The sequence below is a fragment of the Centropristis striata genome, chromosome 10 (assembly GCF_030273125.1).
Source record: "Centropristis striata isolate RG_2023a ecotype Rhode Island chromosome 10, C.striata_1.0, whole genome shotgun sequence".
NCBI classification, from domain to species: Eukaryota; Metazoa; Chordata; class Actinopteri; order Perciformes; family Serranidae; genus Centropristis; species Centropristis striata.
Genome location: NC_081526.1, coordinates 31,889,413 through 31,914,718, shown reverse-complemented (window position 1 = coordinate 31,914,718; position 25,306 = coordinate 31,889,413). Strand labels below are relative to the sequence as shown.

The 25,306-nt window shown below is 36.9% G+C and overlaps 1 protein-coding gene across 5 annotated transcripts in view; it reads right to left on the bottom strand.

Moving 5' to 3' along the window:
* The window catches only part of LOC131978986 (PTB domain-containing engulfment adapter protein 1), a 118,415-nt gene that overhangs the window by 6,182 nt on the left and 86,927 nt on the right, over positions 1-25,306 (bottom strand). For 4 of the 5 annotated variants that reach the window (XM_059342838.1, XM_059342839.1, XM_059342841.1 and 1 more), the window contains 7 exons: positions 20,168-20,229; positions 10,885-10,956; positions 5,405-5,503; positions 5,142-5,279; positions 4,207-4,323; positions 2,976-3,062; positions 276-414 (listed from right to left, as the gene is read on the bottom strand). In XM_059342838.1, coding sequence (XP_059198821.1) covers positions 276-414; positions 2,976-3,062; positions 4,207-4,323; positions 5,142-5,279; positions 5,405-5,503; positions 10,885-10,956; positions 20,168-20,229 — 714 coding nt within the window. Of the gene's footprint in view, positions 1-275; positions 415-1,439; positions 1,671-2,975; positions 3,063-4,206; positions 4,324-5,141; positions 5,280-5,404; positions 5,504-10,884; positions 10,957-20,167; positions 20,230-25,306 lie in introns of all 5 variants that reach the window. The other variant, XM_059342842.1, reaches the window with a different exon arrangement.

Below are 25,306 nucleotides of genomic sequence, written 5' to 3'. Positions count from 1 at the left end.
ATATTTGGCAAATTTACTAGATTAAAGTGGCAAATGTACAAGAAAAAAAGTCGCAGATTTAAGAGATTTAAAGTGGCAAATCTGCGCGAAAAAAGTCGCAGATTTAGGGAAAAAAAGTGGGGAAAAAGGCAACTTTTTTCTGCCAGATTCACCACTTTAAATCTCATAATTAATTTATCCATGCACTCTAAAAACAAGCTACATATAGTATATTGTGTGTTATCCTTCATTTCATCAGAACAAATCTTTCAGGAGCCAGACTAATGACTACTCACTAATATCTGGTGGTAATGTGGTGGGTGGTGGTGGGGGGCAACCGTTGCTGGCCATGCTGGGCATCAGTGGTGTCACAGGGGAGAAGGGAACCATGTCGAACACATCTGTAGATTGTGGTTTGATGGAGATACTTCCTGCCTGTAAAGAAGGTGAGGAGATGGTTCAGTGTAGATGAACTGAAAGTTATTTTGTTTTTGGAGGAAGCAAGCTGCCAAAATCAAAAGCAAACGACTTGATAAATAAATTAATATTCCAATAAATATACCAAAAATATATGTATTTTTATTTGTATTTGTATTAATTCCCCTATTTATTTACTTTCCTATTTATTTTTGTCTTTAATTAATTTCCATTATTATTTCTGCTATTTACATATTGATTTTTCCATTGATTTTTCCCCTTTTATTTTTGAATTTGTGTATTTATTCATGTATTTGTTTCTGTATTAATTTCCTTTAGCCTTTTTCCTCCTATTTATTTCTTCATACATTTAAAAATGTATATATTCTAAATTTAAAAAATAAAATAAAAACAAATACATTTCACAAAATACATTTTACAAAATGAATATAAAAAAACACATAAATTAATAAATAAATAGAAGTAGAAATATATTGAGAAAATAATATAGAATGATATCAATAAGAAGCAATTTAAAACAGAATTCAATTTATGTCACATTTCATCAATTAACCCATTGAAGCCTGGAAAGCGGATGCGTCGTTTTGTAGTATCTGTATAAGCTCTCAAATAGTTTTTGAATTTCATTTCTATCTGCTACAGAGGCTGATCTATTATAGATCTAGCCTATTATATAGGCTAGATCTATTATTTAGTAGAAGTGTTGACACTTCTGTTGAATTTCCAGAAAAACTTCAGGTTTTAGGGGGTTATTTTAAAATCGCCCAGAGGTTTTACAGGCAGTTTTAGGCGTCAATGGGTTAATAAGTGCCTTCTTTTAATTGTAATGTTGTTTTTGGTAAATGTATTGACATATTTATTTATCAAGTCATTTCTTGATTTACTTTTTATTTTGGCAGCTTTAGTCCTCCATATTTTTTTGATGCAAAAGCAAGAGATGAAGCAGAAAAAGACAAAAGGCAAAAGCAGGAGACACTGAGGCCTCAAAGCAAAGAGCAGACAGACAGAAAGAAGGTGTTTACGCGAGGCCGTGGGATGCTGCATCCCTCGGGAAGCTTAGGAGGAAGGAGAGCAGGTTTGGCAGGAGGAGGAGTTAGTAGGCCGCTGGACAGGTTGGACTCCGGCGAGCTCATGGGAGTGAGCGTGACAGAGGAGATCTCCAGACAGGAGAGCGACGTGATGCTGTGACACCAGAAGAGAGAGGAGGGCCTCTGCAGCATGTACGCTTCATTAGCTGCGTTTATGTGCAGCGGCTGAGAAAAGATTGCAGAGGGACAATGACCACAGAGCAACAATATTATTCAGTCGGGTCGAGGTGGAGAGGTGGAGGTAATTGCATTGGCAGGAGGCTGTCACAAGTACTGGCATTTGGCCCAATTAAATGCTGAATGTATCACATTCCTCATCAGACCAATCAGGTGTGTAATTGCTTTGCTTCAGACACAGCTTAGACCCCTGCAGGCTCCTGCCAGATAGGTGTGGTCCGTCTAAAGTTTGCTGTGAGGCAGTGTGTTTAATCACACGAGCAATATCAGCAAACCCAGCTGTCCCTAAAAATACTTTTAGAATTTGCAAGCTTTAATTTTTCATAAACTTTCATAATTAAAAGATGGCTGTGGTTGTGTACTTTTGGCTGATGTGGAACATTTGAATCCCAGATGATTTGAAAGTCACATTGCATTGATGAGTTGTAGTATGTCTGCAGACTCTGCAGTTAGAGGCACACTGTGTGACTACTGAAAGAAGAAATAACCCTGTTATAATAACTCTGTTTTAGAAATAAAAAGTTAGATTCAGCAATAAAACACACCCTTGTTTAGCTCAGTACACTCAGGGGTTTTGTTTCTACAGCCTCACTTAGTCTGGTCCGACCATTAGCTTATGGTGGCTAATGTTAGCGAATATCAAGGTGAATATTGCTATGAAGCAAATATTACTGAGTCAGTTTGCTGACTTTAGCACTCTGCTGTGCATGCGTTGCTGTTACCCTATGTCAACACTTTCATGAGTCCTTAAAGGAGCAGTGTGCAGGATAAAAGGAGGATCCACTTGCAAAAATGTAATATGATATTCATAACTATGTTTTAAGTATATTAAAATAACATGAAACCAATCATTGTTGTATATATATACATTTCTTGTTCATTGTAATGCCTGGTAAAACTAAAGGTACATTTGTTTGGACAAATATAATGTTAAGAGTTGATATCTAGACATTTTCCATTGTTTTCATGATAATTATTTTTGTTAATAGCAATAAAACCATGGAAAATGTCTAGATATCAGCTCTTAAATTAGACTCTTATGAGCTATTTTTGTTGTTATCATTATATTTGTCCAAACAAATGAACCTTTAGTTGTACCTGGCATTAAAATGAACAAGAAATTGAAGAAAACAAGGGCGGTCTAATAATTTTGACTCTATATAGGGAGTAGGCTTGGGTGCTATTACAAAAATTCTTGACACTTAAATAACGTCAAAAATAAAGATGCAGCTCTTTCAGCTGTTTTTTTCTTTTGTTCGCTCTCTAAAGTCTCTTGGTGCAGTGTGTTCTTACTGGTGGCACGTGAGCTATCATCAGCTGCTCTTCCAGATCTTGAAGCTGTTGCTTTAGCTCAGAGTTTTCCGTCTCCAGTTCTTGAATCTGCAATACAAGAGCAGTTCATTTTAATTATAGAAGCCACACTATATTCAATCCTACATGAACTGTTGTGTGGTGACTGACATTGAAACATCACCTATAAACAATGTTAAAGGGAATTTCCATTTAGTATGGGATTATTTCGTTCGATACATTAAGGACTTGTCCCAGTAAGCGTATGTTATTGTCCTCGTCTTGGGTTGACTGCCTGGGGTGTTTTTTAAAAAAATAATATTTTTTTTTTCTGTATGTTTTTGGTGTCTGTCTCGTCTGTTTGTAAGTGTTTGTATTATATGTTGAAAAATTAAAAATTAAATAAATACTTTAATTATAAAAAAAAAAGAAAAAAGAAACATCTATCTCCTATAAAAAAAAATAATTTAACTACAGAGTTCTACAGGAATTGTCATACATATTATGAATTAGGTTGTTGTAACTTGCCATGATATTGCATAATTATTGTGCTGTGAAAACCTATAATATCTTAAAATAACAGGTCAGTTTTTAGATTTGTGACAATATTTTTGTTAGGTAATCTAATGTTTTGTTAAGTTTGATAACCCTTAATCCTTTTCCACCTTCTTTAAATTAAAAATAACCACATTTGTAGATAGAGATAGATATAGTTGATGCTGGAATGGTAAGCGTAAACTGTGAACATCAACATTAAAAATGGACATCAACAAGTCCCTTTTTTATAATTATCTAGTACTCTGTAATAAAGTTATTTGTTAAAGAAAGCATTGTTCTGAATACTTATGCACAGTCATATAACTACTTAAATGAAAATCTTTTCAATTCTTACTTTAAAACACATGTCACACTGGTGTTTAGCTCCCACAGCCTGTCCCTCATTTAATCAAGTCGGTAAAACTGTTTTAATAAATCAGTATGTAACTAAAGCTGCACAGTTTCAGCAGGGTGTACAATAATCCAGTTATAGCCTGTAACTACACAGCTCTTTAATATTCATTACGGACATTCTTTATCAGCACAGCTTAATTGTTCACACTGCATGATTTAAACCAATCAATAGAAACAAGCCTTGCATTAATTAATAAAAATATCAATGTGTCAGCATGGGGGTAGAAGTTTCCAAAGTGTATCAGAGAACATTTGAGAGCAATGAACTGGATGAGTGGCGTACTCTTTTCTGTAGGGTTCCAATCTGTTTCCTGGTCTCCACGTCCTTGCCTCCAGACTCCAGGAACTTCTTGTAGGCCAAGTCGAAGGCCTGGCCGATTGTTAGAGTGATCTCTTCTGCCTGCAGCAGGGCGGGAACAAAGACTTGCTTACAATATTTACCTCAATGTCACTACAGATTATTTACAGTTGAATTAATCATTGCTGGTTAACCCTTTATCAGGCAAAGAACTATATTTGGTAGTTAGAGTGAGGTAATATTTTGAGAAAAAAGTTGCAAATTTACTAGATTAAAGTGGCAAACCTACGAGAAAAAAAGTTGCAGATTTAAGAAATTTAAAGTGGCAAATCTGCGCGAAAAAAGTCACAGATTTACGAGAAAAAAGTGGGAAAAAACAACTTTTTTCTCGCAGATTCACCACTTTAAATCTCATAAATCTGCACATTTTTTTCTCGTAGATTTGCCACTTTAATCTCGTCTTCTCAAAATATTATTTTCGTATGTTTTTTTTACACATTCTGACAGTATTTAATATCCTCCAATATTCTCTCGGGTTGAAATTTGGAATTTGCAAGTATTTCAATGAGTGCCCTATTAAGGGTTAAAGTGGTGAATCTGGGAGAAAAAAGTTGCTTTTTTCCCCACTTTTTTCTCGTAAATCTGCTACTTTTTTCGCGTAGATTTGCCACTTTAAATCTCTTAAATCTGCTACTTTTTTTCTTGTAGATTTGCCACTTTAATCTAGTAAATTTGCAACTTTTTTCTCAAAATATTACCTGAAGTTACCAAATATAGTTCTTTGCCTGATAAAGGGTTAAAGACGAGATGTCAAACTATCAGAGAAAGAAGCAAAGTTTCAAAACATGAATCATATACAACCATTGTACAATCTGTCAAACGCTGACATTGTTTCACTGGAGGGGAGAGGAAGCACTTACACACTTTTCACTGTCGAACACATAGCAAAGGTGTTTGTTGGACTCAGAGTCTTTGCAGATGAAAGTAAATATCCTTTTATCAGTTTTGTCGTCTGCACAGAAGGATATCCTGTGTAACTGACAGTTATGCTGCACATCCTGGGAAACAACAACAACACATTCATTTTTTATTCACTTCATGTTGACTATGAAACCCTTTTTCTTCACATGGTATTTTTTGTCGGTAAAAAATGCAACAACAACTTTCAAATCTTTGGACTCACTTTTGTCTTGGGATCTAGTATCTTCACGCCATAAATGGAGATCTGTAATTCCACTTTGGGGGTCTTTTGTCCCTCTGACTTCTTGATATGTCTCTGAAACTGCCGACAGAGAAATCACAAACAGGAACTGATTAGTCCAACCTTTTAATGCAATTTACTGTATCTAATGAACAAAAACACATATCTAATGATATACAGTGCAACTAGAAGCCTAGTAATGTACACTCCTTTAATGGTGTGTGTTCTTTGGCCACTAGTGGGAAAGAAGATATGCTGAAAACGCATCATTTGTTTTGACCATACCTGCATTTTTTTTTATAGCCACCAGGAGGCGACTCTGCTGGTTGCAAAAAGAAGTCACATTGTATAGAAGTGTATGACAAATAATGAGCCTACTTCTCAATTGATTTATTAACATTTTCCTGTTGAGTTTATGGTCTCAAATAATAATTTTAGTCTCTCTTAAAATGCCAGGGTGTTATTTTTGTAAGTTATGGTCATATTAAATATATATTATTAAACAAAGCAGGGTTACCATGTGATTGACAAGTTGCTTGCAAGGTTTCATCCAGTTTGAGTCTGTTTCTGTCTAACAATTTCACAATGCATTTTCAGTTCATGAAAGTTCCAAAAAAAGTTGGGATGTGGTGTAAAACGTAAATAAAGATATACATCAAATTCAGAATTATATAGAAGTGTATATTTACAATAATCAAAAGTGAAAAAAATAAATTTAATTGATTTTTGATTTATTACCTCAGTGAACATTCTCAATATGAGTTTGTGGTCTCAGTCCCTAGTTTCAAGACTTTGTAAATATAGTACGATTTTCATTTTCTAAACTATGGTCTCATTTTTGATAAAATTGACTATTAAACAGGGTCTGCCAGGCAGTTGTCTGTATTTTTGCCTAAGAACGTTGACCCTTTTTAAGTGTGGTTTTAGTGGTCTTCTAAAAATGTCTTGGTTGTGCTAAAAGACACTAAGGAGCTGGCTCTTCTAACCAAACAACAAGCGAGCAATAGCTGATAACTTAGTTCTACCCTCTTGCCTAAATATGATCACTTTGGGCTCCAAAAGAAAACAAGATGGCAACAGCCAAAATGTTTGAAGCTTCAAATGCTAATCCACAAACCAATGGGTGATGTTGCCGTGGCTACGTTCACTTCTTTTACAGAGTCTATGGTTATGACTTACACATTAGCAATTCATTGCGTTTATATACATTTAGCGGAAACAGAGCTGCATTAGCATTCATTAGCAATCCATCTCTATTCTTCTTCTCACTCTGTTTTGGTCTCCACCCTCCTGTGGAAAATATCTATTTGTACTTTACTTGAGTATTTCCACATATGTAACTTTACACTTCTACCTCACTACATTTAGAGGCAAATATTGGACTTTTTACTCCACTACATTTAGCTGCCAGCTAATTGGTTACTTTTCAGGTGATTTAACATAAAAACATGATACATTTAAAGTGATCATGCATATTTTCTTTTAATAAAACCACATAACAGTATATTAAGTCGTTAAAATCAGCCCTACCTTTAGAAAATGAAAAAAAAACTGCCTTCATAAATGCATCAATAATAATAATAATAATAATACAATTATATAATTAGAAAATATAAATAACAATCTGATTGGGGTCATTCTGCAAAACAATTACTTTTACTTTTGATGCTGATACTCTTGTACTTCAATAAGTTTTGAATGGAGTAATTTCACAGTGTGGTATTAGTACTTTTACTCAGGGATAAGGGATCTGAATACTTCGTCCACCACTGATGGGGCTCATAGAGTAACCACACTCAAAGCTTCTTTTTTCTGACTTTCTTTGGATTAAAACAGCAGCATCTTATCTTTTTAGGGGCAATTCGACTTTTTTTTAGGAACATATTATATTTAAGGTTAAGTGTTTAACAGAAATCTCAAGAGGAACTTTAACAAATCGGTGATTCATTCAGTGGGTCAGTCTTTCAAACACTGCCAAAAAGCAATCAAAGAGTTTCACGGTTATGCTGCCAACTGACATAAATACCAACAGGACTTGGCAGTAAGTTTAGGTCAATAACCAATGAAAACGTCTGTTAAAAGGGGGAGGTGAATACTATCAGTTAAGTATCATTACACATAGGGGAACTTGCAGGAAGCTTAAAATGCCCTTCAGTTATTTCACTTTCTTTACGTTGCTGCTTACATTTGCCTTAATTGACTTTACATCATTTTGCACGTACACTACTGCTCAAAAGTTTTAGAACACACCAACTTTTCCAGAATTTAATTGAAAATTATGCAGTTTAATGTCTCAGTGTACTCTGAAATGAATGCACATTTGGAACATTTAAAATTCTTTATTGAGCATGATAGTGTTTTGAAAGTAAAAAAAAGATTCAAAATCACATTTCATGTTGGACTAAAGGACTAAAAAAAGACACAAAATAACAAAAAAAAGACACAAAATGACAAAAAAAAGACACCAAAAGACACAAAATGACTAAAAAAAGCCACAAAATGACCAAAAAAAGACACAAAATGACTTACAAAGACATGAAAAGAATTAAAAAATGGACAAAATAGCCCAAGACTCCATAGAGTTAAGTTGTTAACCCATTTCTTGTTCCCTGAAAAAGGCCTACTTGTATAATTCTGAAATGTACATAATTTTTTAGTTTTGGTTAAGCTTACCTTTTTTATTTACCTCTGGCAGTTCACCACTTACCTTTGTACCCTCCCTAGCTGTTCATTTGACTTGAACTGCTTGAATTTCAATAAAAAAATGGAAAAATTGGGGTGTTCTAAAACTTTTGACCGGTAGTGTATGTGTGTGTGCCACCAATAAGATACTGCAGTACTTTGTCTGATGGCACAATGATGATATATTCAGCTGTAACGAGTCGAGCTTCTATAATTTAGGACATTTTCTTTTCAGGGCCTGCAGACAAACAACAGACTGAGAGAGAGAAAAGTAAGTGTGTGTTTCAGGGAGATTTATCTTCTAGTGCTAAAAACACACAAGCAGTGGTATGACACAACAGTATAACCGTGGACATGCCTTTCCACGGCTGTCTCTCAATTCTCCTCATATGATCTTTGGAAACAACAACTAAGCCTGTCCTAATTGCAAAGTGTATCTGGGAGAGTAACCATGGAGCCTTGGTCTCCAAACAGGCTTTCAAGATCAAATGTAATGTAACAATAGAGGTATGGGTTTGGGAAAACAGTCCTCCCCTACAAGTGGCCTCACAGATCTTGGCAGGAGAAGACAGAGGCGAGGCCAGCAGGCAGCGAGCGCAGCCACACTACCAAAGAGCCTCTGCTGCACTATAACCTTAACCCTTCAACACACACCTCGGGGCTTAAGCCACTGGGGCCACATTAGATCCTGTCTAATTTCATTCAATGAAGCACATGACTATCTGGTATTCCTCTAACTATTTGTTTTTTTCAACATGGTCTCACAGAAATCCGTGAAATAGCCACGGATTTCGCTTAACTCAAAATCCATGGAATAGCCACGGAATCGCTCAAATTTCTGTGAAACTGACACGGATTTTGCTACAATGCAAGTTAATGACAGTCATATCCCGTGGCTATTCCAACATACAAAGTGATTATGTACATTCACTGAGTGAATATTTAGAAAATAAAACATATATTTCTCGCTATAGAAATGTGATCAAAATCCATTTTTTTATGCAGAAACTAAGTCAAAATATTATTTTTTTCACTAAAAATGAGAGAACTGTAACATGTAACAGTCACAAAGGTTAAAGGTTATGCCAGGATAATTTTTCTAAGTTCTGTCATTTAAGGACGTGCCCCATGGTGTCATCTATGGGCGACGTCACAAAGACAAAGCCAAGATTTTTTTTCCATTCGTTTACACAAATGATCCTGGCAAAGCGTTGTTTTTCACCCGTAACAAAATAACACAGCAGAGAAGACAATTTAGGTCATAATTGGAAAATGGATCACCAGATTTTTGCCTCTCAGGGATTCTGGAAGGTTTTATGATCACAGTAGGTATTAAAATAAAGATGTATCTGAGGCTACTGATGATGAGAAATGGACCCTACCTGTCTAGAACCAAACAGCACACAGGGTGAGTTAGCAACTAGTGAACACAAAGAAACACGGACAAGGGTAACAAGATGGTGGAAACCAAATACAAGTTGGATGCTGGAAAGTTTTGGTGGAAAGTTTTGTTTACTTTTTTACACTGGCCCTAAGTAGACAAAAATAATTACTGATTACAGGTTAATTTAGTTTTTCAGTTTTGTAAGTTTCAATACTACTTGGATTTGTGTTTTTTCAGCCAATACATTATAAGCAGGACTGCAACTGGTGATTATTTCAATTATCAATTAATCTGCTGATTATTTTTATTATTATTTGTAGATTAATCATTTTGCTATGAAATCTCAGAAAGTAGTTAGAAATCCATCCCAGTTTGTAATAGTCCAAGTTTATGTCTTCCAGTCCCTTGTTTTGTCAGTCTTAAAGCCAAAGATATTCAGTTTATGATATCAATTGAAAAAAGCTAAAAATATCCATATTTGAGAGCCTAAAACTGCTTTTATGCCATTTTTAAATGAAGAATTACTTGAACAATTTATCGATTATCAGAATAGTGGTTGATTATTTTTCTGTCAATAGGGTGATAGATTAGATGACTAATCATTGCAGCAAGGTATCGAGTACCAATAACAAGCCCTAAAAAAACAGCACTAAATGTAACAGAAAAGCTAGAAATGACTGTTATTCAGTAATATGCTTTCATTAAGTCTCTGTGGGTTAGTTACTTAAAGCAACACCTTAACATGACATTAAGTAATTTAAATGATTGTTAATATAAGATTAGTGCAGCTTTAATCAACTCATTAATTAGCAAATAATATTACAGCGCACTTGTGTTTACATGACTGGTATTAAGACTATTAACACAGTGTAACTTAAAGGATTATATTGTTTCGGGAAATATTTTTTTCTCCATTAATATGCAAATGTCAACCCTAGCACCTAATTAGATCATATATTTTACACCAAGAACCAGCGGCGGGGAATATTAAGTGTCAGGAGTTTTTATGATGTGTCACTGAGTTCTGTCAGTGTGTATTAAAGCACCTCTGCTTCAATAAAGTGACTTATTAAGTAATAACCAGTATGTTGGTTTTTTCAAAAACTCAGGGAGAGAAAAACAACAGGTTTCGTGGCAGATAAATATCCCTTTTATTGAATTCTGCATCTACTCGGGGAAGGTTGACTGAGCACACTGTGGTGCTTATCCAGCAGTTAGAGGCATTCACACTTGGGAGCTGAAAAACTCCAAGGGCACCTTGCCTGGAACTGATGAGGGAGGGGAGCATTTGTCACTCACTCTCACCTCCCCTACTCCGAGTCTCCTATCCAATCTGGTCACTCAAGAACACGTTTCTACCCTTCAGGCTACAGCTTACTCTGAGGACTGGCTTTACCTTCAGCTTCCTCACTGCATCCTTTACAACTTCTGTGCCTTTGGGGGCTTCAACCTCTGTGTTTCCAAGGAACTGGAGAGAGAACAAAAAGACATATAATCACATGACAGTAACACAAAGAAAATGACTAACACTGTATATAAGAAAGAACATGGTCTCACAGAAATCCGTGAAATAGCCACGGATTTCGCTTAACTCAAAAATGCTATATTGATCTAGTCGAAATGCTGCCAAAACATTGTAAAAGTCTCAAATGTCCCTGTTGGCAGTAGTATCACATAAAGTATGTGTATCAACATGTTTAAATGATACCGACCCTACGTGTAATGCACCAACAGAACAAAAAACATGACAGTTCTCTCATTTTTAGTGAAAAAATTAATATTTTGACTTTGTTTCTGCATAAAAATGGATTTTGATCACATTTCTAGCGAGAAATATATGTTTTTTTTTCTAAATATTCACTCAGTGAATGTACATAATCACTTTGTGGTGAAGATCTCGCCAGAAAAATATGACTGTCATTAACTTGCATTGTAGCGAAATCCGTGTCAGTTTCACGGAAATTTGAGCGATTCCGTGGCTATTCCACGGATTTTGAGTTAAGCGAAATCCGTGGCTATTTCACGGATTTTGAGTTAAGCAAAATCCGTGGCTATTTCACGGATTTCTGTGAGACCATGTTGATAAGAAAGTGTTGGTGCATTACACGTAGGGTCGGTATCATTTAAACATGTTGATACACATACTTTATGTGATACTACTGCCAACAGGGACTTCATTTGAGACTTTTAGAATGTTTTGGCAGCATTTCGACTAGAGGTGGGGGAAAAATCAATATAGCATAGTATTACGATATTTTGCGTGGAAATATCGATTCATGGTCGCCAAGTATCTATATTTTGCGTTCCAACAGCCATCAGTATTTTCTGCTGTTTTTGTTTATTTCCCGAGGTGACCTCAAAGGTCATACACTGGAGATACTGGTATCATATGAAACTAGAAGATCTACGGAATCTATAGGCACCATGTGCGTCAGGATATCATGTCAGAAAGTTGTTGAAATAATGCTGTAAAGTTAGGCTTTTTATGTTTAATTAAAAAAAAATTGAGAGAAGCTTAAAGTTTTTGAAAGTTTGATAAAATGCTGCAGTTGTTGTCGTCATAGTCATTTTTTTTTCTAAATTTTGGTCCAAAGAGCATCAATTACATTTATTTTTTAAGTTTCTTAAGTTTTGATACTACTTGGTACAAACTCTCAGAAAATAGTTAAAAAATCCATCCCAGTTTATAAAAGTCCAAGGTTATGTGCCTTGGTTTGTCTGTCCAAAAGATAAAGATATTCATTTTAATATGATATACATTTTTTTAAAAAGCTGAAAGTTTCCATATGTGAGAGGCTAAAACTGCCTTTTCTGCTTTTTTAAATGAAAAATTACAATTTATCAATGATCAGAATAGTGGGTGATTGATAGATTAGATGACTAATCATTGCAGCAAAGTATCGAGCCCTGAACCAAAAACCCTAAATAACAATGCACCGAAAGGAAACAGAGAAGCTGGAAATGACTGTTATTCGGAAATAAGCTTTCATTTAACATGATAAATAGTTTATAATAAAAGGTCAGTTGGAAGAAATGTAGAACATTCCTTTGAAGATTTCTCCCCCACATTAGCATACCAATCACCGGTGACATTTGAATCAGAACCGTATGCTATTTCTTGTTATAAGTTCAAATGAATGTAGATATAATTTTATATAATTTCTACCATCTCACACAATTTACACTGTGGTAAGGTACCAAAGCATATATTTGTGAGGAATACAAACATGGACATACACAGTCTCCATCATTGCTTTTGGAGATATTACAATGACTTTGATTTCCTGGAAATTTACTCTTATCCTAACCCTTGACTTTCATCCAAGTCTTGAACCTAAAGTGTAATGATTTACATGGATTTTGTCCCCACATGGAACGTGAGTCCTCACAATGTGACTGTGCAAACAGATTTATATCCCGACAACAGGAGTCATGTTACACACACACACACACACACACACACACACACACACACACACACACACACACACACACACACACACACACGCACACGCACACACTGGAGCAGCACTTCTGCATGTCTCCAACAGATGGAGCCATTAACCTTTGTGCCTGAACATGGTGTTTTCCATCTGGCAGCAGCAGCAGTAATTGTTCCAGTCACACACACTGCTTCAATGCCTCCTGAGCTTAATGTGTGTAGCCTGTTCCAATACCAGACTTCATAAACACTGGTGTCAGACCCTTAAAGGTTGGGGGAAACAAAATAACAATGTCTCCCGCTGGAGCTCAGCAAACAGCTCAGACAGACACGGTTTGTCTCGACGACACGACAGAGTCTGTGTGAAGCTTTCCGTGACTTGGCTTTTGCTAATGTCCGTTTAATCTGGCAGCTTGGCTTGCAGACAAATTGTCATTGTTTATTCTTTATATGGAACAATGCTGTACTCTGCAAGTGGGCATTTGACCTTTGTTCAAGCCTTAAAAAAGTTACTCTGACGTCCCCTGGGGACAAAATGTTCACCATGTCATCAGATTATTTTTCATTTAGTTAAGTTAAATCTTTTTACAAAGTGATTCATTTTCAGAATTTTAAACTTTTATATGCCAGTTTGCTTTTTGTGTACAACCTTTTTTTTTTTTTTTTTTTTTGGTGAAATTGAATTATTTTCTGAATAGTAAATGCAAGGTGAGTTTGTATTAGTCTTTTGTCACAGTCTGAGATAAACATTGACTTTGCATTGCATCAAACAGGGCAGTGCTCCATCACACTGCAGCAATAACTCCTGTGGAAACCATGGAAATAGCATTGGATTTGCCCCATAGGGCAAACATGAGAAAATGTCTCAATCTAGTGGAAAAAACCTAAAATTTAAGCCAGCTGTCTCTGATTGAAAGCCTGATAAATGATTTGGCATGATTAAATGCTGTAATAGCCAGAGGAATGGATGGATTACTGAGCTGGCTGAGCGGGCACAGGCCCAGAGCTTCACTTGGCCTTCACCTACAAAATGTCACTCAAAGAGGCTCAAACCACCATGGAGCATAAAACAACTACAAGACACCCTAAAAAATACAGAGAAAGACAAAATGACTACAAAAAGGGCAAAAACAACTACAAAAGACAGAAACAGTTACAGTGACACAAAACAACTACAAAGATACACAATACTACAAACAAATATGTATCGACACACACACACACACACACACACACACACACACACACACACACACACACACACTCACTAAACAGTTTATGATGGACTTATTATAAGATCTGGAGTTGAGCTTCCAAAATAAAATAAAAAAGAAAACCTTACTCTTTTGCCGAATGCATTACTACAAAAAAATAATTAATCTGAATCTCAATAAATTAGAATATGATGGAAAAGTCAATTTCCAGCAGTTCAAGTCAAACTGCCCCAACCAAGTATTGAGTCATATAGATGGACATACTTTTCAGAGGCCAACATTTCCACATTAAACATACTTTTAAAAATTGGTCTTTTGTAACATTAAAATTGTTTTGAGGCACTGAATGTTAGGTCTTCATTAAATGTAAGCCATAATCATTATAATTAGAAGAAATTAATTAAATTAAGACATGTCATGTTTCATTCTGCGTTATGGATCTATATAATGTGTTATTTACACTTTTTGAATTGAATTACTGACACAAACTTTTCTATGATATTCTAATTTATTGAGATGCACCTGTACATGGAACCGTCTTTCCACTTGTCTAAATGCAATGAGGCAGTGGGAAACAAGACCAGAATGTCAGTTATCAATAGAGCCAGAAAACAGAGCGAGGCTTTATATGAGAGTGTCAGCACTCTGCACCGGTGTGACAAATGTACTCCACAAGACACGTGTGAGAGCGCCGCTGACAGATGCCTGGAATAGAACGGAGGAGCACTTGTTCCTGACCAGTGCATTCTGGGCTACGACTGGGGAGGTTCCACAAGGTAGACCAAGCTCGGAGGCTCATCCATCAAGTGGTGCGTGCAGCTGAAAGACGAGCCACCCCTGACCCTTATTCCCCGTGCAGCAAAGATTCACACATTAGCTTAAAGGGGACTGTGCACCCTCACAATGCAAAAAAATTTAACTAAATATGCACACTCAGATATTTCATCCCCATGGCAGGTCTGAAAAGTTAAGTGAGACGACACAATGAGGAGTGAAGCTGCACTCAGAGTTCCAGCTCATTGTCTATGCACAGCTCCCTCCTCTTGATGGAAAGCTTTTCTCATTTTTTTGACACAGTTCTAGAAAGGGCAGGTTCTGTGTCATGCGCAATTTAAATAGCTTCTGAATGTGATATGATTGTTATGAGCTGAGAAACCTCTCAACATTTTCTCCCCTGTAGTGGCGAGGTCAATGACACAAGTTGATCACGGAGGTCAGCAGGAACTCAAAAAGCACCGATAGCAGCTCTATAACCGCAAAATGCATGGGAGTTATCTCAGGGCATTTAATGAGATGGGCGATAAAAGCAGATGTCAGTCTCTGATGTAATCTCACAAGAACATAAAGATAATTAAATTCATGCCAGGGAAATGGCATCTGGGCCGACTAATCCTGGTCGCTGATGATGATAGGATCAATATGTGGTATAACATGAAACTGCAGATCTGTCTGTAGAGGCTGGAGGGTCTTAATATATAAAATCCTGATTCCAGACAAGACTAGGTCAAACCTAGTTCATGTCCAAGCAAATTTGGTCAATGTAATTTCTCTATGTGGTGGGCATTGTGTTACAGGAATCAACATGATCTCCAACCTTAACCCTATAAAGCCAAGTGTATCATATTAGATACAGTAATTTTTGAGACCTCCACATCATCAAAAACCTGATGTATACATGTGTTGAAGATAAACAAACTGAGCAACAAATTGCACAAAAATACCAGATGTAGCAAAAATGATATGCAGGTTCCACGAGTGGATCAGTCATTGCTGCATTAAAAAACTTCATATCAGCAGATGTGTGATGTTGTGTTATATGGAAAAAATATGTATTTTGCATGGTTGAGGAAAAAGGAAAAGTCAAAGTCTTAATAGGTTAAAAATGTTAGGTTTTATATGTTTTTGTTAGTTTGAGAAAAACAAACTGTGAGCAACAAATTGCACAAAAAGACCTGATGTATCAAATATGATACACATTAGAATTCATATATGCAATTTATTTATTTCTTAAAATTCGTCAGCAGGTTAATAAGCACTCAGTTTTTACAAAAATTGAATTTTCTGGCAATTATTTCATGGTTCAGGCTTTATAGGGTTAATGACAGAATAGAACGTTTGTCAATACCACCTTTAACGACACATATAAGTGTTTGTCAGATTAAGCGTTCTGTGGCGTAATACGTAACACAAATAGCACACAAGTCATGAGACATATATGTACGGTTCACGTTGTAAAAAAGGCTGCAGCTTCTGTGAATTTTTACTCTGCAAAAACACTGAACTAGGTCCAGGGCAAAAAAACTTCCTGGTTAGGTGTTACATAAGACAGTTTAACCCTCTGGAACTCCCTCCCTACTCACATCCTCAATTCAGACTCACTCCACGCCTTCAAACATCAACTCAAAACCCACCCTTTCAAAATAGCTTACAAGACTTGAACTCTTATCTCTCATCGCTGTTTAGTTCTGTTTTCTTCTGCATTTTGTGTTTGTGTCTGTCAAATTCCTGTTATGTTAAGCGACTTTGAGTACCTTTAAAAGCGCTATAAAAATTGAATGTATTATTATTATTATGATCATTATTATTATAAAAAACCTGATTCACAAACCGTGAGCCACGGTAAAAGTCATTTACTTTTGTTTTCCCACAGGACATTAACCCTGTTTTCCGCGGGCACAGGACGAGATCTAAAACGTAAATTTGAGTCGTATTTTGCTGCATGTACAAATGCCCTATATTGCCATTTTTGAGGGGAGACCTGTCTGCAGGAATAGTTAATGTCATGTATATGAACATGTATATGAACGCCATTGTGTCATCCACAAACTGCTAGATATCCGTTCACATTGTGAATTACCTTTGGAATGAAATGAATGAAGTAAAAGCAATGATCTTATGATGTGTTGGGAAATAGGCATGAGCTGCGAACGTAAAAGGGGACAGTGGAGGAGCACCTCAGGCCGCCTGAACAAATCACTCACACACTCAGTCAGTCCGTCACATACACACCCGTGTGTAGGGCTGACCTCGTCAGTCAGCGAAAAAGATATGACATAGTCAAATTTCTACATTTTTAAATGTGAATTAAATAGTATGAAAAATTATTAATCTGTTGTGACTTACATTTACTTGAAAGCTGCACAAAGACAATATATTTCATGTTCAAACTAATTATACTATACTTTTTTAAAATCCCTTTAATCCCTTTATTCCTGACCCTGAATAACAAATATCGACACATTCTGTTTTTACATAACTGATTCGGAACCCTGATTACAAAACAGTTATGAGACAAAAACCCAGCGAGTTTTCTATTATCTTTAAAAAACCTTCACATTTGATTGAAGGAGAACTTCGGCTCTAATTTTCCTAAATAATTAGTACAAAATTACATAAGACGACCCATGAAACCTTCTACAGAAGATTTGTTTTTAACGAAATTACCGACCTGTGAAATTAAGCAATTATAGCTGGAACAATTTAACAATGCAATTAATCGTTTAAAAATCTACAAAAAATCTTGAGTTCAGGCATTTCTTTAAGCGGAGATGTCAATCAGATCCAAACTTTTTTCATGTGAGGATCAAATAAGTGAAGTTTTTTTTTTTTTTTAATTCCTTACTTCCTACCAATAGGCAATATTCAGAAGGTTATTGAAAAAAAAAACTTTGTCAAAGGCCTAGTAGTGCTGACAAGTTTTTAGAGTAAAACATTGATTGATTAAACCAGAAAATATTAATGAAAGTAATGAAAATAATCATAAGTTGTGATCCTGAAAGCACACAGTAACTCTTCTTTCCCAATTTGAGGATTTTAATGTTGTTCATATGAATAAAACTTTCTTATTTTGTTTGCTTAGAAGTAGACAAAGACATCAGACTAGTCTAAAAATACTAAAAGTAACTAAAGAAGTGCAGACACTTTTACTTGTCTGTGACCTTTGTGTTGGCATTAGTATCTACTGCTTCTTGCCTTCTACCGTGTCACAAATAATACTTTAAAAGGAATCCTTCAGGAACGAGTGAAGAGGAAAATATTGCAGATAGTTTAGAAGTGCCATCAAATCACAATGATTCAAGACAAGGAACATTTTTATGACCCCATTGAATCAATGCATCAAATAATTTAAAAATTCTGTCTTTTCTTGAAGGATCCTTCTTCCTTTCTCTCTAGCTAAAAAGATTGTGCAGTAAATTACTAACTGAGCTTATTTTCAACCATTCTGAGTGCTTTAAAGCGGGGAGAATAGGCCAAGCACTGTCTCAGCACTTTGGCTGACTCATTCCCTCCAATTCCTTCAGTGATGAGTGGTGTACTCAGATCTCAGCAAATTCAGCCAGACAGGCAACTCATCAGTGAGAGCCAACAATATGCAGACAGTAAGGGAACTGACAATAAGCTTTGATTTTAGAGATGTGTCCTCTGCCAGTTCCGCCTGCTTCCTCGCTGCATACAGGACGAGAGCTTCAGCAGTTTGGGGGATACGGTAGTTTTGGAGTTCCATCATATGATTTCTGAAGCTCAGGATGTAGGCTGACAGATCCGGAGCCTCGGAGGAGAAAAGCTCTTTGTCGGCAGCAGGAAAACCCGTCAGACAGGGAAGTTCCCCTCCGAGTTAGACAGTCCTCCTTCAAGATGGGTTAGTTGGATGTTTTAAAGATACTTTTTTAAAAAGTATTTTGTTATAAGCCATGTTTCCAGTGTGCTGTTTCCATTCTTCTCATGTTAAGACCAGTTTTGGCTGGTTTTAACCAGATGTCTGTGTCACTTTACATAAACACACCATGCTCACACACTCATTAATAAATAAACAGCTCAAGAAGGGAAAAACACAGAAACTCTTTCAGTTTGACAAGTACAACTTTCTGCCATCACAGCACACACGAACACAGCTGCTGAATACTAGAATATACATTACAGCTGTTTTTACTTAAGGTGGTGTAGAATCCAAATACAATCATCTAACATTAGATGTCCAAACTATCAAGTCATTCTTAAACGGGGAAACTTGGAAATGGAAAAGATGATGTAAGGGAGTAAAGGGTTGTAAAGTGCCATGCTAACTAGACAAACTGAGCTGCTGCTCTCAGTGAAAAGCCTGGTCGTCTCAGGAGAAATGCATCATGGGACACCTGGACTGAGAGACGTGGGTTTGCTTGTTCTGACAGAGAACAAGCGAATAAATAGGAAGGTGGAAGCTTTCTGTTCTGCTGCTGTATTTCAATGTGGACAGAGGTGTGAATCAGCGTATCGGTGATCCACGATGCGATTTTATCCCGATACTTGAGTGACGATCATGATATGATATTATTGCAATTTAAAGCATTTGAGTATTGCAATACAATATATTGAGATTTAGATGTTTAACGGCATTTTGTGTCCACAAAATTAAATTCAATCAAGAATTATTTTGTCAAATAAGAAAAAAATCTTAGTTCTGAATCGGAAGGCAGCCATGTATGTAAAGACTTGTGGGAACCCAGAGAGCCTATTTTCACTGAAATAGCATGATGTCAGAGGTCACATGACCGCTTTGGAAATCACCATAAAAAATAAAAAATAGCCTATATATTCCTTAGATCAAAGTAACTTTAATACATTTTTAAGCCCTTTCAAAATCATATTTAAGACATTTCATGAGATTTTTTTTAACAGAATTTCAGACATTTTAAGGCCTCAATTAAAATATTGAATTTGAGACTTTTTAAGATCCTGCGGATACCCTGATTAACATCTAACGTTCGGTTTTAATAACAACGTAATCACAGTCCATAGAAATCAGAAGGAGCAGCACAAATGTGTTGTTCATGTCGTATTTGGACGCTATGTAGGCTCGCAAAGCCAGGAGCAACATTTGTAGAGAGACGATATAGTCTGCTGCTGTTGTTATTACGCCTAGCTGGCATTATCGTTTCTGGGAAATCGGAGACGTATAAAGTTACGTATACAGAGACGTAATGATGTGAATTTCATAAATTGATATCTGGATTATTTATTCATGTGTTCATGTTGGTGGAACATACCTTGGCATTGTAGGGGATGTAATGCTTAGCCAGTGCTTCCGGAGTGTGCATCCATGATTTATCTGAAATGATACAAACAGCTCACTCAATAAAGCAGTCTGAATCAATAGTCTTATCCAAGAGGATATGGCAGAGGTGCAATCATCTACATAAGTGCTTAAATCTCACACAGGGCAAACGTGCGAGGAATGCATATTACACAGCAAAGAGCATACACGCAACTTTAACATCACAGGAAAAGGAAGAGCTGAACTTAAGAACAGAAATATGTATAAGGTAGGGAACTTCCAGATCAAAACTGGGCCTGATCAAAGCATTTTGTTTAACAGATATGTATTTCATTTCACTGAGAGCCTTGCTTTTTTTTTTTCAGAAACTGCTTCGGTTTCACAGATTTACACCTGAAAGATCTCCAGCACGATCACAGTCTGATTTGTTGGTCAGTGAGCAGCTTCAGTGCACAGCTGGAGGTGATGGGACATTCTCAAGGGCACATTAAGAGTGGCAATTAGGCACGGGGGAATGCTGTGCTCACTTCCCCGCCCTCATTTGCCCTGCAGATATGGTAATTGAAGTCCACTTCTCTAAAATATGTTTGAGGACTGCATTCTGAAATAATGAAAATGTGCAAGGCTGGAAACAGATGTGAATGTCCTCCAGATGGTGCAAATTAAAGAGACCCTGTGGAGTTTCAGACCACTAGTAGCGCTTTGGAGCAATGCTTTTTATCACACGGGCAACACAGCAAACATTCCTGCCACCTGGGTCGTGCTATTCCACTGATCGACATGCAAAGAAGCATAGTAAGGATCCAACAAAGGTAGAAAAAAAAAGACTGCAAGCTAATAAGCATGGACATAATAACTGCATGATTTATAATATACAAAAAAACAGTGTTTTACGAGGAAGTAAATATGTTCAAAATGCTTATCAGTGATGCATTTTGGTGAGACATACTGATAGTAAGCTAAACAACTTTAAATGAAGCTCAAAATGTCTCAACTTAAACGTGAAAAAATTGGACTCGAAACCAAGGAACACTGGGGCGAAGGAAAAAAGGTTGAGCTGGGACTAGCTCTATAAAAAAGTTGATTTTTGCACATTCTAAAAAAAGATAATGTTGCTATGAAGCTGTTAACAGCGCCAATAAAAAAGGATGTTATTGCTAATATTAATGCTTACGTGTAGCCGTGCATATCCGATTGTTTATCATTTGGGAAGTGGAACGGCTGGAGCAGTTGGTTACATTTGCTTCCTTGTGTCAGAATAGGACTATTTCCACCTGTTGGACCATGCAAACACAGCCTCCCTCTTTCATTCCTTCAAGCACCTTGAAAAGGTCAATGTTGTAAAATTTGGACATATAAAAAAAACAAAAAAACCTGTTGATATCTAATCCAAGTCTTCCTGGACAGAATTGTGGGCTTTTCTTTTGGACATGCAGCTGTACAATATTATTATGTTTCCCACTGAGAGTTTTAGTAGAGCTGCAACGTATTAATTTGTTGATAGAAAGAAGAGTAATCTCCAACAGAAAATGATTTTCAGTCCCTCAAAAATAAAGATCTCTTTTTTACACCATATTAAACTGAATATCTTTGGATTTTGGCCTGACAAAAATAATAATTTTAAGACATCACCTTGGATTTTGAAAAGAATGATTAATCGATACAAATAAAATCAAACTGCCCTAAAAAGTTAGGCATTTGCCACAAGAAGTAAAGGTTAGGAGAGTCCATTAGTCTGGGGCTCCAACCTGAACAGATCAGGTACAAGTAGGGCTGGGCGATATGGAAAAAAAATTATATATTTTTTCATATCGTTCGATCTCCATTGAATGCACCATACCTGTGTGTGAAATGCTGTGCTGTGAATGTTAGTTTGCTCTCGATACAGGGGCAGATAGATTGTAATTTCCTTTGCTATTTCCCAACATTCACCTGTTCCTCCCTGGTTTATTTTTCCAAGTCATGGCTGACACCTATTTTGCTGCCCTCAGCTCTGCATTTATCTCCACTGTTTACTTCTCCGGCAACTTACAAACCTACATGTTTGATCGAGTAAATATGCTCACAGCTGATCACCGTTACTGACCTGAAATTTCTCTCAATCACTAATCGCAGGCCTAGCTACAAGCCAAATCCAATGCTGCACAGACCGGGTCTTTCCAAGAGGAGCAGTGGGATCTATTTCTTCCACAGCAAAATGCAGTTAAAACCCAAATTGAGTTTCAAATTCATAATACTCTCATATTCTGCTACATCATGGAATATTAGTGTGCACGTAAACATGGTCAATGAGGGTCAAAAGCTGCCTCAGAAACATACAGACAGGTTGTGTGATGATTAATGGTCAATGATAATTACCACAGAGGCCAAGACAGAAATAGCAGCAGGTCAGAGGGCAGGACAGGTCACTGATGGTTTTCAGCATTTCTATAATCATCCACTGATTGAGCATCATTTTCCGTCTTCATTTCCTCTTTGTGATCGGCTTATCGCCCTTGCTAATGAATCCTGTGGCAAAAGATGCATGACTGTGACCTTGGGGGCTCTCCACTCCTGTAGGTTGATTGCATTAATCAAGGTTTTCGCAAGGTGCAAACGAAGTGAATCAACTTCCTCGTGTCCTCTGTACAAGAATGCTAATGACTTTGTTTACATTGATGTTGTTGGCTAAGTGGCATGATGAATTCAAAGTCTATTCTAATTAGTGTTAATTTGGTGCCCCACATTTGCTTAATTGCGGTTGCTTATGTTTGGTAATCTCCCATATTATTTACAAGGAAACCAACAGGTTTGCTGTTGACTTGCAGAGGAAGTCATGTTTAATCTTTATGGAAATCAGTTTGATGGCTGGAAATACGGATACGGGGAACAGAGCACAAAAATGGTAACTTTGTTTCACTTTTCAGACACTGCATGGTAAACTGGAACGCTCCGTCCTCTACTTGCATTGTATTCCTTTTAAGTTGACTGAACAGCTGTGCAATGAGATTATCCCTGCATGCACCTTGCAACATTCTCCTCTAAAGTGCAATCAATTTCATAGTGGGGCTCTTGAATGAAAGTTGATAGAAGGATGATGTATCTCCTCCCTTCTCGTGCAGCTAAGGAGGCTTATAAAACTGTAAATTCCGAGAAAGAGGAAGGAGGAAGGAGGGAGGAGAGTGGTGTGGGCTGACACAGCGGCATGGCAGGTAGGCTGACATTTTTTCAAGGCGTCAGCACACACTGTTCTGATTAAAGGAGGGAGGGTGGGGGATGGAGGGAGGGAGGGCATACTTCTTTCTCTCACTCTGCCGTATGAAATGGCAACTACGTGAGCACACCAAGAAAGTTACAAGTGCTGCACGGGTTGCCAAAGCTGTTGGGGCGCGAGGATGAGTTGTGGCGCCTGAAGGTCATTCTGTGTGGTTGAGTTGTCAGGTGTTAGATGAAGATGAGGGACAATTCAAAGGATGACAGGCTGAAAAGTGTCGATGCCTCTCTGTGGTGTCCTGCAGGAATCCTCTGGAGACGGGGAGTGTATTGCCTCTCAGTGCTTCCCTGTTTTTCTGCAGGAGCAGTTAGGAGGTGTGACAGCATAAAGGTCATATGTCCTTCAAGCATGTTACCCTCCAGCAACTGCTGTTACTAGTAATAGCTGCCTTCATCTGTCCCCTGTCACATCATGGCTTGGCTCTTTCTCAAAGCAGGTATTTTGTCATTTTCCATCCAGTGATTACAAACCAGAATGGTGACTATATAAGGCCCAATGGGTTTCTCTCTGTATGCCTTGTTTAACACTGAAACCACCAGGATGTCTGGGAGACCTTTTGGGGTTTTATAATGGAAATAATGGTTTAAAAACCATAATAAATATGGAGTCAAGAGTGAAATTGATACGTTTAGTTTGTTTTGTATTTAGTCTGCTTTGCTTTCACAATGCAGAAATGTAAGCGGACCAAATAAAAAAAAAAAGATTTGCGGAGTTGTGTGCACGAATGCGGAGATACTCGCAGTTTTATTTCTCATTGGTTGGAATGTTGGTGGTGAAAAATCTAAACACGGAAATAAACAAAGCAACATGGGGGTGAATCTTTGATTATTCTAGCTGTAATCCTGCTCTGGTGTTCCTACCAAACACATTTTGAAAGAAGTGCTCAGAATGAGCTCCTGTCGAGGCTCTGTGTCGTCAATATGTGTTGATCCATTATTTCCAACGTGCTGCGATCAGACAACTGTATAATCAGAGAAGGAGAGCCTGGACTTTGAGGAATAGATTGATAATTCTGCAATGAGAAATTAGCTTTAGCTCCGTGGTAGCCTACAGAGTGAAACTGAAAGGCACAGATTCATCTTTATGCTATCATGGGACCTGATGTTTTGTTTAGGAGCCCACAAATTGCTGCGTTTTGGCTCATTTCCTGTCATTGGGTCAGATTATGTTGACAGTGCAATCGAACCACACTCGGGTTCGTTTGGAAATGGACCGAGACCCCCTCTCACAACTGGTCTCGGACCAGTTGTTTTGGTCCACTCACAGAACGATTGGAGCGTTCACAAGTGACCAAACGAACCGTAACAAGGGTTAAACCACACCAGAGTTCGATTGAAACGGACTAAACTTTGGGTTTTGAAAGTGCCCCTAAGATGAAACCTACAACAACCTAACAACAAAATGCATCAAATACAGCATTCAGCGTATATATTTACAAAAAACTAAAGTTTATCAGTTTAAACATTGAATATCTTGCTATATTCAATTGAATGTAGGTTGGAGTTTATTAACCATGACTGCAAGTATCTGAAGAGTAGTAGTAGTAGCTTGTGAACATGAAGAATAAAATTACATTGAGACATGTCGTCTCTTTTTATAATTAAAGTATTTATTTTATTTATTTCCAACATATAATACAAACACTTACAAACAGCCGAGACAGACACCAAAAACATACAGAAAATTAAAAAAAAAAAAAATAATAATAATAATAATGAAAAAAAAACAAAAAAACACCCCAGGCAGTCAACCCAAAACGAGGACAACAACATATGCTTACTGTGACAAGTCCTTAATGTATCGAACAAAATTATCCCATACTAAATGGAAATTCCCTTTAACATTGTTTTTCCTGGCAATCATATATTCAAAAGATGC